General features: G+C 39.3%; 1 protein-coding gene across 1 annotated transcript in view; it reads left to right on the top strand.

Moving 5' to 3' along the window:
• Positions 1-18,421, top strand: part of LOC144687248 (histone-lysine N-methyltransferase NSD2-like) — a 112,340-nt gene that overhangs the window by 84,689 nt on the left and 9,230 nt on the right. Inside the window, exons 16-21 of the mRNA XM_078553081.1 lie at positions 5,197-5,402; positions 8,521-8,633; positions 10,629-10,898; positions 12,221-12,337; positions 15,954-16,095; positions 17,291-17,397. Coding sequence (XP_078409207.1) covers positions 5,197-5,402; positions 8,521-8,633; positions 10,629-10,898; positions 12,221-12,337; positions 15,954-16,095; positions 17,291-17,397 — 955 coding nt within the window. The remainder of the gene's footprint in view (positions 1-5,196; positions 5,403-8,520; positions 8,634-10,628; positions 10,899-12,220; positions 12,338-15,953; positions 16,096-17,290; positions 17,398-18,421) is intronic.

Genomic DNA, 18,421 nt, shown 5'->3' with positions numbered 1-18,421 from the left:
GACAGAGGAACGGCCTAAATTGTTGGCACAAAGGGGCAGAATTCAAAATTGAAGGGAATTAGGAATAACAAAAGTCTGAGGAGGAGCTACAGTTTTAGTTTTCCTGGAAAGAAGTAATTGCTGTAAGAGTTTGTGATTGCAGCAACACATTGAGACTGTACATAGGTTAGCATGTTTGCAGATTAGAAGGGTCAAGAGAGAAAACCATATTAAAAACATTGTGAAATAGAAACGTGAGGTGCAGCCAAAAAAAGATTTTGGAAGGGATACCTTATCCAAAAATATGAAGTATGAGTAAAGCCTCCTAGTTTTGTCACATATGGATATAGAACTTAAAGATATGTGAAATTCTCTTGTAAATTGACTGCTCGTTACCAACTCCCTAATCAGAGGAAATAGTCTTTCCCTATTCACTAAAAAAAGCCATCATGATTTTAAAAAGCTCCATTAAACCTCCCCTCCATTTCCCATTGGAAATAGTCTCAGTTTTTCCACTGGTACCATCTTGCACTACATGCTCTCTGGCTTTCATGTCCTTCTGATAATGGGATGCCCAAAACTGCAGATAACTCTAACTTAATCACTTCTCAAATGTATCATAATCTCTTTTCACTTGCACTCTTCGTCTGTTTAGAAAACCTAAGAAGATTTTGCCTTTCATGGCTTTATTTATCTAGATTTTCTCTGCAATTTTCAACAGCGTCGCCTAGAATGTATGTCAAAGAATGGTTACAGCATGGGAGGCCATTCGACCTGTCATGTTGGCACCGACTCTCCGAAGGAGCCATTTACATAGTGCCACTCCCTGGCATTTTCCCCTTTTGTTTTCCGATAATAATCCAATTCCCTCTTAAATGCATCTATTGAACCTACCTCCACCGCACTCTAGGCAGTGCACTCCAGATCCCAACCGCTCATATGAAAAAAAAATTTCCTCATGTCTCCAATCCTGCTTTTGCCAATTAATTTAAATCCATGCCCCCTTGTTCTCTATCCTTCCACCAATGGGAGCAGTTTTCCCCATCTCTGTCTGGGCCACTCATGATTTTGGATACCTCTGTCAAATCTCCCCATAACCTTCTCTTCTCCAAGGAAAACTTTCCTAATTTCTCCACTCTATGTACATAACTGAAGTTCCTCACCCCGGAACCATTTTTGTGAATCTTGTCTGCACTCTTTCTGATGCCTTCACATCTTTCCTGAAGTGTAGTGCCCAGAACTACATTCAATACTCCAGTTGAGGCTGAGGCCAAACCAATGTTCTACACCAGTCTAACATAATTTCCTTGCTTTTGTACTTTATGCCTCTATTGATAAAGCATAGGATGCTGTATGCTTTATTAACCATTCTCTCAACCTGACATGCCACCTCCAATGACTCATTCACATGAATACCCAGGTCCCTCTGCTTCTGTACCCCCTTTAGAATTGTACCCTTTATTTTATATTGCCTTTCTGCATTATTCTAAACTAAACCACTTCACGCTTCTCTGCATTAAATTTCATCTGCCACTTGTCCATCCATTCCACCCACATCTGTCCTTTTGAAGTTTACACTACCTTCACATTTTACGATGCTTCCAAGTTTCACATTATCTGGAAATTTTGAAATTGTGCCCTGTACACCAAAGCTAGGCCATTAATATATATCATAAAAAGAAAGGGTCCTAACACCAACCCCTGGGGAAGTCCACTATAAACCTTCCTGCAGCCTGAAAACATACATTAACCACTGACAGTGAACAGAGTTCCCTAAGACTACACTCAATCAATTTCATATCCATGTCCCTACTGTCCCATTTTTATTCCTTGAGTTATAACTTTGCTCACAAGCCTGTTTGCAGAATTTAATAATTTTTGGAAGTCCATGCACACCACATCAACAGCGTTACCCTCATCAACTCCCTCTGTTCACCTCATCAGTAAACTCCAAATTAGTTAAGCATGGTTTGCCCTTAACAGACGGCTGCCTTTGACATCAGAGCAGCATTTGCCCAAGGGTGGCATGAAGGAGTCCCAGCAAAACTGGACTCATTGGGAATCGGGGGGGGGGTGGGGGAGAGAACTCTCTGATGGTTGAAGTCATACCTAGTAAGGAAGGTGGTTGTGGTTGTTGGTGGTCAATCATCTTAGCTCCAGGACATCACTGCAGGAGTTCCTCAGGGTAGAGTCCTAGGCCCAACCACCTTTAGCTGCTTTATCAATGACCTTCCATCATAAGGTCAGAAGTGGGGATGTTTGTGCAATCACTAGCAATGTTCAGCAGCATTCATGACTCCTCAGATATTGAAGCAGTTCATGTGCAAATGCAGCATGACCTGAACAATATCACGGCTTGAGCCGACAAGTGGCAAGTAACATTGCCTGGTACTTGTGTGGTACCAATGACCATCTTCAACAAAAGAGGATCTAACATCACCCCTTGAAATTCAGTGGCATTACCATCACTGAATCCCCCATCGTCAACATCCTGGGGGTTGCCATTGACCGGAAACTAAACTGGACTAGCCATATAAATACTGTGGCTATGAGAGCAGGTCAGAGGCTAGGAATCCTGCGACAAGTAACTCACCTTCTGACTCCCCAAAGCCTGTCCACCATTACAAGGAACAAGTCAGGAGTATGATGGAATACTCTCCCCTTGCCTGGATGAGTGCAGCTCCCACAGCACTCAAGAGATTTGACATCATCCAGGACAGAGCAGCCCACTTGATTGGCACCCCATCCACAAACATTCACTCCCTCCAGCACCAGTAGCAGCAGTGTGTACCATCTACAAGACGCACCGCAGGAACTCGCCAAGGCTCCTTCCTTCCAAACCCACAACCACTACCAACCAGGAGGTCAAGGGCAGCAGACAGATGGGAAACCACCATCTGGAAGTTCCCCTCGAAGCTACTCGCCATCCTGGCTTGAAAATATATTGCCGTTCCTTCACTATTGATGGGTCAAAATCCTGAAATTCCTTTCCTAACAGCACTGTGGGTGTAACTACACCACAGGGACTGCAGCGGTTCAAGAAGGCAGCTCACCACCACCTTCTCAAAGGCAATTAGGGATAGGCAATAAAATACTACATCCCATGATTGAATTTTTTTTAAAACACATCCATGCTGACTTTCTGCAATTAACCCATGTTTGCCCAACAGACTATTAATCTTGTTCCGAATTATTGCTTCTAGAAGCTTCCCCACCACCAAGGTTAAACTGACTGGCCTGTCATCGCCCTGCTTATGTTTCCATTTCTTGTTTTCCTTCCAACAGTGTATTACCTGGCACTTCGGTGCAATAAATTGCATCTGAGATCTGACTGTCCATCCTAGTAATCTGTCCTACTGAAATCTTTTACATTAAGGCATGCTGTGTGCCAAACCACAGCCTTCAACTGACTGCTGAACTACTTCTAACCAAGTAGATGCCAATAAGAGTTGCACTAATTAGCCCTAATCCATTGTTTTCTATCAGTCAACTAACTTTATGTGCAGGCATCCCTTGAGACATCTTAGCAAATCATTTCTGAAAATCACACCATCTGCTTTCTGTTTACCAATTCAGTCACACACTTCATGAAGCTTGCTCCTGTGTCCTTTTTGAAGGGGAGAGCCCATTTGCTCCCTCTTCTCTGGGATAATTTTTTTCTTCCCACCAATTTTGGAATTGATTATTCTTTTGTAATCTTTACTAACTGTTTCACACACCCATGGTGGTTTTATACTACCAATAGCCAACTTCCATGTGAATACTGAGGTAAAAGCTTAAATAATCTCTTCTCGTACGTTCCACATTGTAAGCTTGCCTGCAGCTCATAGTGGCATTTTCTAATTTTGTCTGTATTCCTTCTTGGCCTTTCTAATTTCTTTTTTAACTTTGCTATGTCTTTTTATATTTGACCTTGCTTTCATTTTTGTGTTCTGCTGTGTTAAGTGCTGAATGTTTTCTCAGTACACTTAACAGAATATACTTGATTTGTACCATTTCTATTTGTGTTTAGATGTTTTCCATTGCTCATGTACAGTTCAATTTGGCAATGTTTCCTTCTTTATGTTTAGAATTTGTTCTTCCCCATTCATGTGTCCTTTTGTCATTCTCCTGTTTTTCGAGACAAACATATTAGCTTTTCCTTGCCTGTTTTTTGGATAACTTAAAATTTGTAGCACTATTGCTAATGCATCTCTTAATGAAATTTGTAGTCAGTGATTTCCTTTCCACTATTTGGCAATATAATCCCAGTAGTAATAGTAAAATATCCCTGGCTTTCTCTCAGCTGAATCTACAGGGATTTTCTTTGGACCATCTCTTCAATTGTTTTGTGCTCTTGTAGGATATTGTCTCAAAATAATATCCATTAAGTTTTATATTCAGGTATATTTATTGACGAGCAAGGGCAAAATTTGTCAGTTCTGACAAAAGGTAATTGACCTGAAATGTTAACTGTTTGTCTCCACAGATTCTGCCTGAACCTGTTGGAGTATTTCCAGTAGTTTCTCTTTTTATATTTAATTGTCAATCCTGACACAGCTGCAGCCACTCTAATATCTAGATTTTGATTTTGTATTTTAATCAATGTCCCTACCCCAGTTTGTTTTCTGGTTCTCTATTAATGTGCATACATTTATTTTGATTTGTCTCCCCATATTTGGTTTTTTTTTTGACATCTTGCCATAAGACCATAAGACATAGGAGCAGAAATTAGGCCATTCGGCCCATCGAGTCTACTCCGCCATTCAATCATGGCTGATAAGTTTCTCAACCCCATTCTCCCGCCTTCTCCCCATAACCTTTGATCCCCTTACCAATCAAAAACCTATCTATCTCGGTCTTAAATACACTCAATGACCTGGTCTCCACAGGTTTTGTGAATTGCCATATTTTTTTTTAAAATCTCTTTCTTTCCCCTCTGTACTTCCGTATTATTTACACGCCTAAAGCTTATTTTTTCCATTCCACCCCCACTTTATTAGTTTAACTCCAGCACCCCACAGCTCAGTTTAGCTTCCCAGTTCTCCTCTGGTATAAGCCACCTTAAATTTTGCTGGTGGCCGCTGTTTATTTTCAAAAAATCAAAAAGGATGTTTACAATGAAGTTTGGGAGCTATCATCTTATTAACTTACCATTTAACTAGACTGAATTTACTTGTTGCAGTAACCTGGTTTTACTTTTGTACTGATTTTCTGAAATCTGCTATCCAAACACAGGTGGTGGCCCGCAGAGATATGTCACCCGAGAAACGTTCCAACAAATATTCAAAACATGAAGCACGAGATTGGCGAGTTTCCAGTTCACTTCTTTGGATCAAACGACTACTTTTGGACCCATCAGGCACGCGTATTTCCTTATATGGAAGGTGATAAGGGAAGCAAAGACAACAAAATCAAAAGCCTCAGCAAAGCCTTTAGAAAAGGTACTACTATAAAAGTAAAATGCTGCAGTTAAATTAAACCTTTTTTAACTTTCAGCTTTGATAGTGTCATAGGAGGCCTTTCCGCCCATCAAGTTTCTGGATCAATCCAGTCATTCCCATTCCCCACTCTATCCCTATAACCCTACAAAGTTTATTTCCCTCCAGTGCCTATCCAATATTTCCTTTTCATTACTGTTCGCTGCATAAAAGAGTTCTTCCTCACTTCCATCCTCAATCTCTTGCCTTCAGAATAAACCTTAAGTCTGTGTCGTTTAGTCCTTTGGTTGTTGGAATAGCTTTTCTTTCTCTCTTTTATCTAAAGCTGTCATAATCTTGCACATCTCATTAAAATCTCTATTCAACCTTTTCTCCTGGGAGAACAACCACAGCTTCTCCAACTTGACCTTGTAGCTAAAGTCCCTCATCCCTGGAATCATTCTGGTAGATCTCCTCTGCACCCTCAAGGATCTTTCCTAAAGTGACGTGATTAGAACTGAACACAATAATCTGGTTAGGTCCTAACAAGAGCTTTCAAGGTTCAGCATAACTTCCTGCTTTTGTGCTCAATATCTCTATTTATGAAGCCCAGTAGCCCATATGCTATGCTTATAATGTTCTTGCATTCTCAAAGATCTATACACATCAACCCCAGGTTCCACCATCTCTAGCCACACTTTTTAGAACTGCGCCATTAGGTACCTTTGCCTATTGCTCTCCCTATTCCTGCTTCCACATGCATCAAGTCACACTCCTCTGTATTAAATTCCTTCTGCCATTTGTCTGCCAATCTGCTAACCAACTATTTCCTGCTGCAGTTAATAGGTATTTTCCTTACTGTCTGCCTCAAACTATATTTATTCTATTCCAATATCCAGATTATTTATAAATAATCAACCGGTACTGGTATCTACTTGGCAATTTCAAAAGCGGATACATTTGTAAAGAAGTGCTGCCTAATGTAATTTAACATTAGTATGAAGAAGATAGCTGAGATTTTATTTAGCCTGAATTTTGTGATAATTTAGTATATTAGAAACATAAAAAGGGATAGCTTCTTCCATGTAATTCCCCTGCTTGACAACCAATTGGAGAAATGCTGAGTAGAATTTTTTTTTTTAATTCATTCACGAGATGTGGGCAGATGGCTGGGCCAGCATTTATTGCGCATCCCTAGTTGCTCTTGAGAAGGTGGTGGTGAGCTGCCACCTTGAACCGCTGCAGCCCGTGTGGTGTAGTTCCTGCCTAACAGCATTGTGGGTGTGAGTTCCAGGATTTTGACCCTGTGACCGTGAAGGAACGACGATATATTTCCAAGTCAGGATGGTGAGTGACTTGGAGGTGGTGGTGTTCCCATCTGCCTGCTGTCCTTGTCCTTCCAGATGGCAGGTGTCGTGGGTTTGGAAGGTGCTGTCTAAGGAGCCTTGGTGAATCCCTGCAAGAATCCCCAAGTGCAGCTTCCCAGGGGGTAGGGAAACTTGGGATGAATGCTTTAGCAGGCACTGGCACTTTATGGGAACTGGTTAAATTGGCAATGGCAGAAATTTGAGAGCAGATTATTTGCTTGCCATCTGGTTTACACTTATGACATCAGTAAGGGAAATTAGTTTTTAATGGTGTACTTTTTTTGTAGTCTCAAAAGCTAATTTTAATCTCAGCACTTGGGAACTTGCAAGGAAAAATGAATAGATGAAAGATTTTGGTATGTTTGTTTATTGTAAATATTGCATTTGTCTGAAATGCAGTTAATGCATGTTGTGGCAGCAATTTTTTTAAAAATCTGAATACAAGTTGATCTCTATGAGCTGAAATTTTAAAATTAATTGGCTCCATTTTTGTAACACGCTTTCCTACTTGTCTCACATCTTTTTAATTCTTTGTCGACACTTTCATCTTCCTGTTTATCTTCCATTTTTTTCTGTCTTGCCCACTCACTTTTTCAGACTGGCACAATCACATCATTGTTTCTGTATTTGATTGTCTAACTTTTTTTCTCACTTTACCTTCCAACAAGTCTCTCTTCGCTGTGTCTTAAGCACTTTTTCTTCTTTGCCTCCCCATCTCTATGGAGACTTGAGGCTCCAACTGTTTCATAACCGTCAACCTTATTTATGGACTCTCCTTGTACCCAGCCAAGATTCTTGTCTGGCTTCAGCCCAATCACCTTCAAAAACCTCCAAAACACCAGTTGTGTGTGATAAGCTTTTAGGTGCATCTTGTGCATGGGGCTACCTCTGGGTGCCCCCATTACTACTACTTGGTAAGGATACTTGAACTTTATTGGAAACAGCACCCACTGTTACAAACCAGTCTTGCTTTCATTCCATAGGTAAACTGGGTGGCTTGAGTTGGTGAATCTTAACCTGAAGAATGTGCCCAAATGTGATTATTGTTCATGCTGGGATTGGATTGGTGCAGGATCATCTAAACATGTTTTTAAAAAAATGTTCTTTTCTCAGAGGGCCATAGAACTTTGCACAATGTCCAAGAGACTGGAATAAAAGCAGAAAATGCTTGAAGCATCTGTGGAATTAATCTAGGTTTAATGTAAAGAGGATGATGTTGTAATTTCTTATATCAATGAAACTCAAGACTTCTTCCAAAATCTTTGTGTAATATGTCAGCAAACTCTTGACCATCAGTGTCAGTGCTCTGATATATATCTGGCTTAACTAAATGCTACCATAAAAACAAAGTTAAAGGTTTTATATGCAATAAACACAGCAGTAGATGTGCTCTGGGTTCTAAGAGTCAAACCAACACCGCCAGGCTACAAGAACAGCTGGTAACTATTTTTGTGTACAAGCAGCTAGGAAAAAGGCAGAGAACTAGTACTTCACAAACCACTCATTTAAAATTAAACTCCCATAGTGAGCCCAGGAACTTGTTCCAGATTGAAAGAGTGACACTTTTTTTTGCACAACCCAGGACTTAAATATGCAAAGGCCCTGATCTTGTGAAATCAACCAATTATAAATTTTGTGTTAAAATTTTTGCATTATTATTTGTCGCGTGCAATTTTGTTATATTTTTAAACTGCATCTTGTAACTAAAATGAAGTTGGTACTTTTTCTTTATGGTCATAAAGTTAAGTCACCCTGTTTTTTTGTAATCATTTCAGCTTTAGAAGAGGCAGCAGAACGTTTTCAGGATCTGAAAGCTCAGCGGGAGACCAGAGAAGCTCAGGAAAATGAGCGCAATGGTAGAAAACCTCCACCATATAAACACATAAGGGTAGGTGTGAAGTAGGCCCAGTTTCATTGTTCCTTTGCTCTCTCTGGCATGAATACGTGAGATCTTTGAGTGTGCAGGAGATTGTACAGTAATTTTTGAAAACCAGCAACGTGCAGGGGATGATTGACAGGACTGCATATTTGGAAAGAACAAGAGAGGAAAGTTCAAAGAAGTGCTGATCATAACTCAAGACCAGAAAATTTTAAACATGGAAACTAAAAGAGCAGTTGGATTGAGGATATTGGCCAGGGGGAGCAATGGGCATCTCCTGTCCAATTAACTTTATCTTGTCCAAAATTGCATGAGGTGCTGAATGGAAAAGCTCCCTCAGATATGTGCAGTATTAGAATTGGGCAGTCTTGAACAGCTCCTTAACTCTACAGTTCATGGGAAAGGAGGCAAGAGCTGTTGGGAAAGCCAAGAATCATTTGTAGTCAGAGGAATTCATGAAACCAAGGATAACCACAAAAGTGGTTATTGGGTAGTGATGGGGAGATTACAGTATAGTGCTAATGTCACTGAACTTCTAGTCCAGAGGCCCAGGCTAATGATCTGGGGGACACAGGTTTGAATCCCACCACGGCAGCTGGTGGAATTTGAATTCTGTTAATAAAATATGGAGTATAAAGCTAGTCTCAGTAATGGTGATCGTGAAACCATCATCAATTATTGTAAAACCCCACCTTGTTCACTAATGTCCTTTCGGAAAGGAAATCTACCACCCTTACCTGGACTCCAGATCCACAACGATGTGGTTAACTCTTAGCTGCCCTCTGAAATTACCTAGCAAGCCACTCAGTTCAAGAGCAATAAGGGATGGGCAACAAATGCTGGCCTTGCAAGTGACACCCACCTCCCATGAAACTAATTTTTTTTTAAATTCAAAAACTTGAACCCTGCTGTTGTGCACACTTGCTGCAGGCCCACCTGAGGTTGACTTACTCAACAGAAATGAAAAATTGAACCCTAAATCTTTTTGGCCTGTATTGTGTTTTTTGACCAGCTGCCAAGTTAGTTTTTTTTTAGGCTGATGCAGTGAAACAAAACGGAGAAAATATATTGAATAACAGAATCAGAATAGAATTATGCTTGTTTATATAGCTATCGTTTAGGACTGTGGGGTCTAGTCATTTTAAGGATACTTCTACTGACTAATTGCTCTGAAAACAACACTTCCTTTTTCTAGCGTAGAAGCTGACAATTCTATGCTAGAGAAAGAAGTTTACTTATGAACTAATCATTCCTTTCCCCGTTGTTTTAACCTAGAAATAAATCCCTATTATAAAAACAAAAAGCTACTGCGGATGCTGGAAATCCAAAACAAAAACAGAATTACCTGGAAAAACTCAGCAGGTCTGGCAGCATCGGTGGAGAAGAGAAGAGTTGACGTTTCGAGTCCAACATGAATGTTGAAGGGTCATGTTGGACTCGAAACGTCAACTCTTTTCTTCTCCACCAATAAATCCCTATTGATGTTCCATCAAATCATCAGAATATGCTGAATGCCTACTTGATGAGAACCATTTCAGTTTGTGATGTTTTAGGGTCTTGATTCTTTGCTGGTTCATCTTGCAGTGCTCCATATAAGCTCCATTGGCCCACAATATGAAAATATGAAATGCATTTTGGATTTAGTAGTTTTCAATTATAAGTCAGAATATGTTGCTGGATTTGAGAGTCATTGCAGTTTTTCAAACGGATTGTAGCATATAAAGCAATAGCTAGCATTGTTTAGCTTATCCTGTTATTTAAATAGTTCTTATACAAATAACTTTCTTCATCTCATGACCCTGCCTCTGTAAAATAAATAAGATTACACGTTTTATCAGGCACACAGCCCAAATAAAATATCTTCTTTATAAAGTGTTGCACGATTTTTGTTAATATACAAACTATAAAAATAAAGTTTCAAATACATTAAAGCATTAATTCCAGCACCATTAAGTTTTAAGTTTGGTGGGTTTTTTTTTAAAAAATTTTTTTTTATAAATAAAGGTCAATAAACCATACGGCAAAGCACAGATTTATACAGCTGATATTTCGGAAATCTCGAGGTGCAACTGTAAGCCTACAGATGATCATCCTTGTGGCCTGGATTCAGAGTGCCTGAACAGAATGTTAATGTATGAATGTCATCCAGCTGTCTGCCCAGCTGGTGCACGGTGCCAAAACCAGTGTTTTAGCAAACGGCAGTATCCTGAATCGCAGGTGGTTAAGACTGCTGGAAAGGGCTGGGGCCTCATTTCAAAGACTGACATTAAAAAAGTAAGTTGATGTGTTACATTTTTACTCTTTCATACCTTGCTGGTACTTAATTGAGGGGAACTCAATGTGTGTTTGGATAGTGTACATGTTGGTCAAGAACCTGAAAATGATGAGTTTAATTCAAGGCAAGCATCTATTAGTCTGTAGCTGATACCAGTTTAGGACATCAAGGACAGAATATACTTGTACTTGCACAAGAATAGCTCCTTCCAGCAGAACAAAAGATCCATTATTAAAAATATTGTTTGCTGTGTGACAAATATGGAAATGCTTGCAACAAGTGTGCAGGAATGCATGGAAGAGATCAAGGATGAGACACGATGAGCAATCAGAAATTGAACAGCCTTGAAATTAACGGAAAGGAAGTTTTTGTTCATTCAGGTTTATAAAAGTTCAGAACCTTCAGAAAGCTTGTCATTCTTTCAACTGTAGGATTAGAAACTATTTGAGCAGTGTATCCTTCTGAAGAAAATTGCTACAGGCTAAAACAAGGGGATTCCAGGATTGGGTGTTGTGATTGTAGAGTTGCTTAATTGCCTCCTCTGTAGCCTTAAACTGCCTACATCACAAAGCCAATGAATTCTCACCTGCATGCGAATGCACTAAACATTTTCACCTGTGGTCTCCTTTGTAGCAGTCCTCATGGCACATTCTGCAATCATTAATTTTCACCAGAATAGTACATTTTGGAAGGAGCGATATTAAGGGTGAACAAATTTGAAAACTTTGGGGATGGAAAAAAGCTTCTCTCCCTGCTCTTATCTCCATGATTTATATGCCTGTGTTTAAAAAAAACATAATAGCACCAGATGTTTCCTTTTAACGTCAGCACAATCAATAAGAAACTTCTATAATACAAGGACCAGACTAAATTTGCCCATTTATTATTTTATGGCACTCGTTTGTTCACTTTCTATATTGTATTCTTTGGCTCTCGGTGCCTATATATGATACAGCTGTTTGACAATCACTTTGTGGTTTGACCATCTTGGAGAGAATCCTTGAGCAATATTAAAATTAAAACTATGTTCAGTTACCTGGATTAAGTTTTAATTTGTGCAAGCGGTAACTCTCTGGAGTAATATTGAAGCTAAGGCAGAGCGATAGTAAAGTATGTCAGTGTTGCCAACATGCTATGTCAGGCAGCAGATAGACATCAGATTCGCTTATGTTGAGATTCATTCCAGTTCCTTCTCTTTGGAGGAAAAAAAAGAGCAGAAATAGAATAAAAAGAAATCAGCCAACCTTGATGATGTTCGGGTGGTGCGGAAGTTCGAATTACAGTTTCCTTGTTCCAATTCTACATGTTTTGTCTCATTCAGGGAGTATTTGTAAATGAGTACGTGGGAGAGGTAATAGATGAAGATGAGTGCCGAGCAAGAATCCGGTTTGCCCAAGAGCACAACATTGCCAACTTCTACATGCTTACAATTGATAAGGTAAAATTAAATCTTCCACAAATTTAGCTCTGTACATTCCCCCTTCCATTTTGAGGGGGAATAGAAAGGAAGATTTGGGAATTTTTGACTTAAAGACTTGTTAAACACACCTGTATTTATTTTAATTGTTAATACAGTAGGATCTCACTTAACTTTGTATTTGTGTTCCTGAAAAGTACAACTTTAAATGAAACAACATCAAGAAAATCGGCTTTTCACATCGCAGCCAATGTAAAAGCTGTCGTAGGATCTTTCTCATCAAATAAAAAATCAAACATTATACCCTGAGAGTTGAAATACTTTACATTGCAAGTTCCTATATTTGTAAAATCACATTAAAATAAATTTTAAAATGTGAAAGAAATATGCTAACTCTGTCTACTTACCTCCTGCTCACTGCTGCTCCTGCTTGCCGGTCCTCTGGCTTGCCTTTCCCTCTCCTGAACTTTCACTGCAAACAAGGGCCCGGGAAGTGAGAGTTGAGGTGGGCAGCTTCAAATTGCAGCATTACAGAGGTAAACGTTAAGCAGGAGAGTCAGCAGTAAGCAGGAGGATCGGGGAGAGGAAGAAGTCGTCCCAAAACGGGCACCCGATCAGGTCACGTGACCCAATGTCAAAGCAGGTGCGAAACAATATTTAAAAACGAAACTCCCCGCGCTAAATGCAAATACCAGCCCTGTTAACTGCACAACATTAAAATGGAACAACTTAAAACCGAGCAACTTAAGAGGGCGATTTGTTGTATTTAAGAAGTATTTTCAATATTTGTGATTTCTCTTGCCACTTTAAGCATTTAATATTAAGCAGGTGGTTGTGTGCAGACCACATTGTTGTGTAGGATTTTTCTTGGGCAACTTGCTCACAAGAAGCACGCTGCCATGTATTGATTTCAGTCATGGTTTGTGAGTGAAGTGAGCTATAATAAGGTATTTAATTCTGAGTGTCACATTCAAGTCAATGCGATGCTATGCTTTGGAATACAACATTTTATCCCTTATTCACCATAGCTGTTTTTGATTTTTCTTAAATTGGTTTCCTATTGTTCAAGTTTTGAAAATGAAAATTGAATTATGCCTATTCATGAAAATTTCTCTCCCAGCCCCCCTCCATTACTCATTGCCCTTCCTCAATGATAATTGATTTTTTTTTAAAAGACAGACAACTTTCTGGATATGTCTGCTGGGTATTCATGCATTATCTATGCAGGCAATGTTTAGTACAGCATGTGCTTCCATCTGGGAATTCACTTGTGTGGCATTTTCTAAGCTGTCCTTTGGCCAATAATACAAATATAGTTTTGGCAATTATCACTAAACTTGTGTGTTTCAAACTTAGCTTCTAAAAATGATTGCTTGAATTATGGACTGGACAAAGCAAACAACATCCTCTACAGGCCCTGTATGTGAACCTTGATGACAGGGCAGATTAAGAGTGCAGAATTTGGTTCTTTCTTGCTTTGAACATTTTTTAAGAACAAAGAATTCATGCTTTTAGATCTTGTCCAATTGGTGATTTTCTGCTTTCTCCCACTTCACCATTTAAAATAAAACGTGTTACTAGGTGTGTTTGTGACAGAACTTTTCATGCATTGCTGAGCTGGTCCATGTGCTAGCAGCAATATTGTGGACCTGCAAACAGATTTAATCTAAAACATCTTGCTTTGCTGTTTCTTTTAACCTTGTAGCTTTTCTCCTCTTGTATTTCTAGTTCTTGCATTCCGGTTTTATGTCTATTTCTGTCCTGTCTTTTCTGTATGTGTGCACGTGTGTATATGCACGTGTGCCACATGCTCTCAATTTATGAACAGAATGTAACAATGTATATTTTTGTGTGTGTCTTTCATGGGATGTGGATGTTGCTGGCAAGGCCAGTGTTTGTTGCCCATGCTTAATAGCCCTTGAACTGAGTGGTTGCTGGGCCATTTCAGAAGGCTGTTAAGAGTCAACCACATTGTGTGAGGGAACAGAATTAAGGTGATGGTAGAAAAAGTCTGGTTATAGGATAAAACAAAGATTTAGAGAAATGGAAAATTGCATAAATATAAATAAAGAAATGTTGAATTTCAACAAGGCTGTCACTAGGATTTTAGTAAAACTTGCTCGGACTGATTGTCACATATTACAATTCAGGAGTTGTTTACCTGAATTACTGTTGAATAAAGTGTACTGATAATGAAGAATTGAAGCACATTTATATAGATGTGTTTTGGATTTTTCCTTCCTAACTTTGATTCTGTGCGGAAGTGGATTTTTCTTCACCGGTAATTAATACAAGGTTAAATTAAAAGTAAAAAAAGACTTGTGTTTATATCATGCCTTTCATGACCTCTGGATGCCCAAAAGTGCTTTCTGATTGATGAAGTATATTTCATATGTAGTCATTGTTGTAATAAAGACCAGCCAATTTGTGCACAGCAAGATCCCACAAACAGTAATGTTGCTCCAATGGTGTCATCATGTTAGAAATCAGATGGGTGTGACAGAAGCTCCTCCCGTTCTAAAGTCAAAGCTCTGAACCTACTATGAGTTTGTGTGATACATTATTTAAAATTTGAGACCTGTGCAGGTTGTATAAATCTAGCCTATTATGTCTTAAATTCCAGAAAGAACTTGAATTTATACAGCACCTTTCATGACCTCAAGACATTCCAAAGTGCTTTACAGCCAATTAACTACTTTTGAACTGTATTCACTGCTGTAATATAGGAAGTGTAACCAATTTGCACACAGCAAGGTCCCACAAACAGTAAATAATTAAATGACCATTTTATCTATTTTAGTGATGTGTTAGTTATGGGATAAATATTAGCCAGGACACTCAGATTTATCCCATGCTCATCTTCAAAATAGTTTCATGGGATCTTTTACATCCACTTGAGAAAATATACACATCACATTCAATGTCCCATCTGAAAAATGGCACCTCCGATAGTGCAGCACTTCCTCGGTTATAATTGGGGTGTTTTCAAAGAAACTGTTTCCTCTGGTGAGGCGTCCAACGCATGGGGTCACAGTATTAAAAGTAGAGCTGGGCCGCACAGAGATCAAGCACATTTTCACACCGGTTATTGGGAATTTGAAAGTCTCAACTCAAAAAGCTGAGTTCTGGGTCAATTGAAAATTTTCAACACTGAGATCAGGGTCAGAATATCAAGGGATCTGAATCAAAGGTTTGCAAATAGAGTTGATGTACTGATTAACCGATCTCTTTTGGTCCTTAACCAAGGAGATTAATGATCCTGGAATAAGTTTATTTAGATTACTGTCCAGGTTAAAACATGATGATCATGTAGAATGATTTTGACACCTTCGTGATTAGTAAGAGGAATATTTGGCTGGATAGTTGCACCCCTTTGAAAATATTTCCACGTATGTTTGTACCATTCTAATATTTTTAGGTTGGGCTGGATCCTAGTCTGTTTATACTATTGAATATTTCTTCATGTATTTTGTGACTCAAATCCTAAATTATTATTAAGAACATACCATTGCACACTGTCCTTTTTTTTTCTTTATCACTAGCCCCTCTGTCAACAAACAGACTTGCTCTCAAGTACATCTACAGATGTTTTCAGATCCTACCAGCTATTTACTAATATATCTGTTATCTATTTCAGGATCGAATAATTGATGCTGGACCTAAAGGGAATTATTGCCGCTTTATGAACCACAGTTGCCAGCCCAATTGTGAAACACAGAAATGGACAGTGAATGGAGACACTCGAGTTGGGTTGTTTTCTCTCTGTGACATCCCAGCAGGTAAGGGAGGAGTGCTGAAATTTTCAAAATAATATTGACCTTTCTAACCTTGGGGCTGTTCCAAACAAATGTGTGGAATTTTAACGTGTACAATGCAGAAACGGACCATTTGGCCCAACTGGACCATTTTGACACTTATGTTCGACATGAGCTTCCTTCCACCAATTCTTATTTTCCTTTCTCCCTCATGTTTATCTCACTTGCCCTTAAATGATTTATGCTATTTGCCTCAGCTATTCCTTGTGGTAATGAGTTCCACATTCTTACCACTCTTTGGATAAGGCAGCTTCTCCTGAATTGTCTGTGGGATTTATTAGCTACTGCCTTATATTTATGGCTCTTAGTTTCTGTCTCTCCCACAAGTGGAAATATCATCTCTACCTTTACATTAGAAAATCCCATCATAATCAAAGACCTCAATTAAGTCATCCCCTCGATGATCTTTACTAGAGAAAAGAGCTTCAGCCTTCCATGATGAGTATAATCTTTCATTTCTACAGTTGTAAATCTTCTTGCACCTTCTCTAATGCCTCCATATCGTTTCCATAATATGGAAACCTGAACTGTTTAGTGTGGAGTGTGGCCTAACAAAGATTTAATGCATGTTTAATGTAAATTCTCTGCTCAATTCTGTCCCACTAGAAATGAACCCCAGTGTTTGGTGTGCTTTTTCTACTGTTTTATTAATCTGCATCACTACTTTAGTGATTTGTGCATCTGTGGCCCTAGATCCTTTTGCTTCACTATCTCACCTGGACTCTTATTCCAAGCAGTGTGTGGCTTCCTTATTCCTCCTACCAAAATGTAACACCTCACAATTGCCTATATTGAAATATTTCTCTGGTGCCCCTGTATGGGTGGGCAGCAGTTGGAGAAATTGTAGGTTGCTGACCTTGACCTAACCCCTTGACCTAACCAGTTCTCTCCTCCACTGTGTGGCTTGGGCAAGTTGAGTGAAGGTATTACAGCTATTATGTTGATGGCAATAGTGCACACCATCTGAAAAATGGGTTTTGTTGCCAGTTGAGCAGAAATTTGAAGTTGTCTGCTTTAGTTACTGATGTTTTAAGACTTTTTGGGGAAAATCCAGTAATTGGTGAAGAAAACCTTTACATTATTTGCATTGTTGGCAGTATAGTGTTGCTAATTATTAAGAGGCAGATATGTATGTGTAATGACTATTTTTAACCAATAGGGACTGAGCTCACCTTTAATTATAACCTGGACTGCCTTGGCAATGAGAAGACTATCTGCAGGTGTGGTGCACCAAATTGCAGTGGATTCCTCGGAGTCAGACCCAAGGTATGATTAGTTATTGCATCCAGGAATAATTGAATATGTAATTAAGAAGGAAGGTTTTGTTTTTAAGTACTGATTGCACTTTAAGGCTTGTATAAACCCACAAACATCCAATGAAATAGCCTGCTTTAAAAGAAAATTGCTGAGCATTTTATCAGATAGATTTATTTCATAATGTGTGATTTATCAAAGTGTTGCTTCTAGATCTGCCAAAGCTTTGGGAGTTCCATGAAGCTCTAGGGGGTTAAGGGCAGCACGATCTAGTGTATTAGAGTTCCAACACATTTGGCCAGCAGTAGGCTGTCGATTTGCAACTACCATATGATCTGCATATTCTACTTTACTGATTTGTGTGACTGTATCCCTAGATCCCTTTGCTCTTCTGCATCATCTGGCTCTTATCTCAATCAGCATGTAGCCTCTTTATTCTTCCCACCAAAACTCCACACCTGCCAAATTTAAATATTTCCCTGGCTCCCGATTTGTGGGGAATGGATTACAATTAGTTTGGTGAGCAACAGCTGAAAGCTATCCCCCACTGGGAGGGAGGAGTGCACTTTTGCACCCGCAGGCAGTAGTGATCAGAAAGGAAGTTGGGAATAGATTGCAGCATAAAATGGGCAATTCTGTCTCATTCTTCTGACACTCTTGTCAGCCGTGGCTCAGTTGGTAGCAGTCTTGCCGCTGAGTCACACAAGGTTCCAGGTTCAAAGTCACACGCCAGGGCTTGAGCACAAACATCAAATTTGACACTCCAGTGCATTAATGAGGGAGTGCTGCACTGTCTTTCAGATGGGATGTTAAAACCCATCCCCTTTTACATTCACTTGAGAAGAACCCAAGGTGCTATTTTGAGGAAGAGCAGGGTAATTATCCCTGGTGTCCTGGCAAAGATTTATCCCTCATTCAAAATCACAAAAGCAGATTATCTGGTAATTATCATATTGCTGTTTGTGGGAGTTTGCTGTGTGCATATTGGCTGCTGCATTTCTTACATTAAAACAGTGACTGCACTTCAAAAGCACTT

The sequence above is a fragment of the Cetorhinus maximus genome, chromosome 1, assembly GCF_964194155.1.
Source record: "Cetorhinus maximus chromosome 1, sCetMax3.hap1.1, whole genome shotgun sequence".
NCBI lineage: Eukaryota > Metazoa > Chordata > Chondrichthyes > Lamniformes > Cetorhinidae > Cetorhinus > Cetorhinus maximus.
The sequence above is the reverse complement of the archived record's forward strand: the minus strand, read 5'-3'. Positions and strand labels throughout refer to the sequence as shown.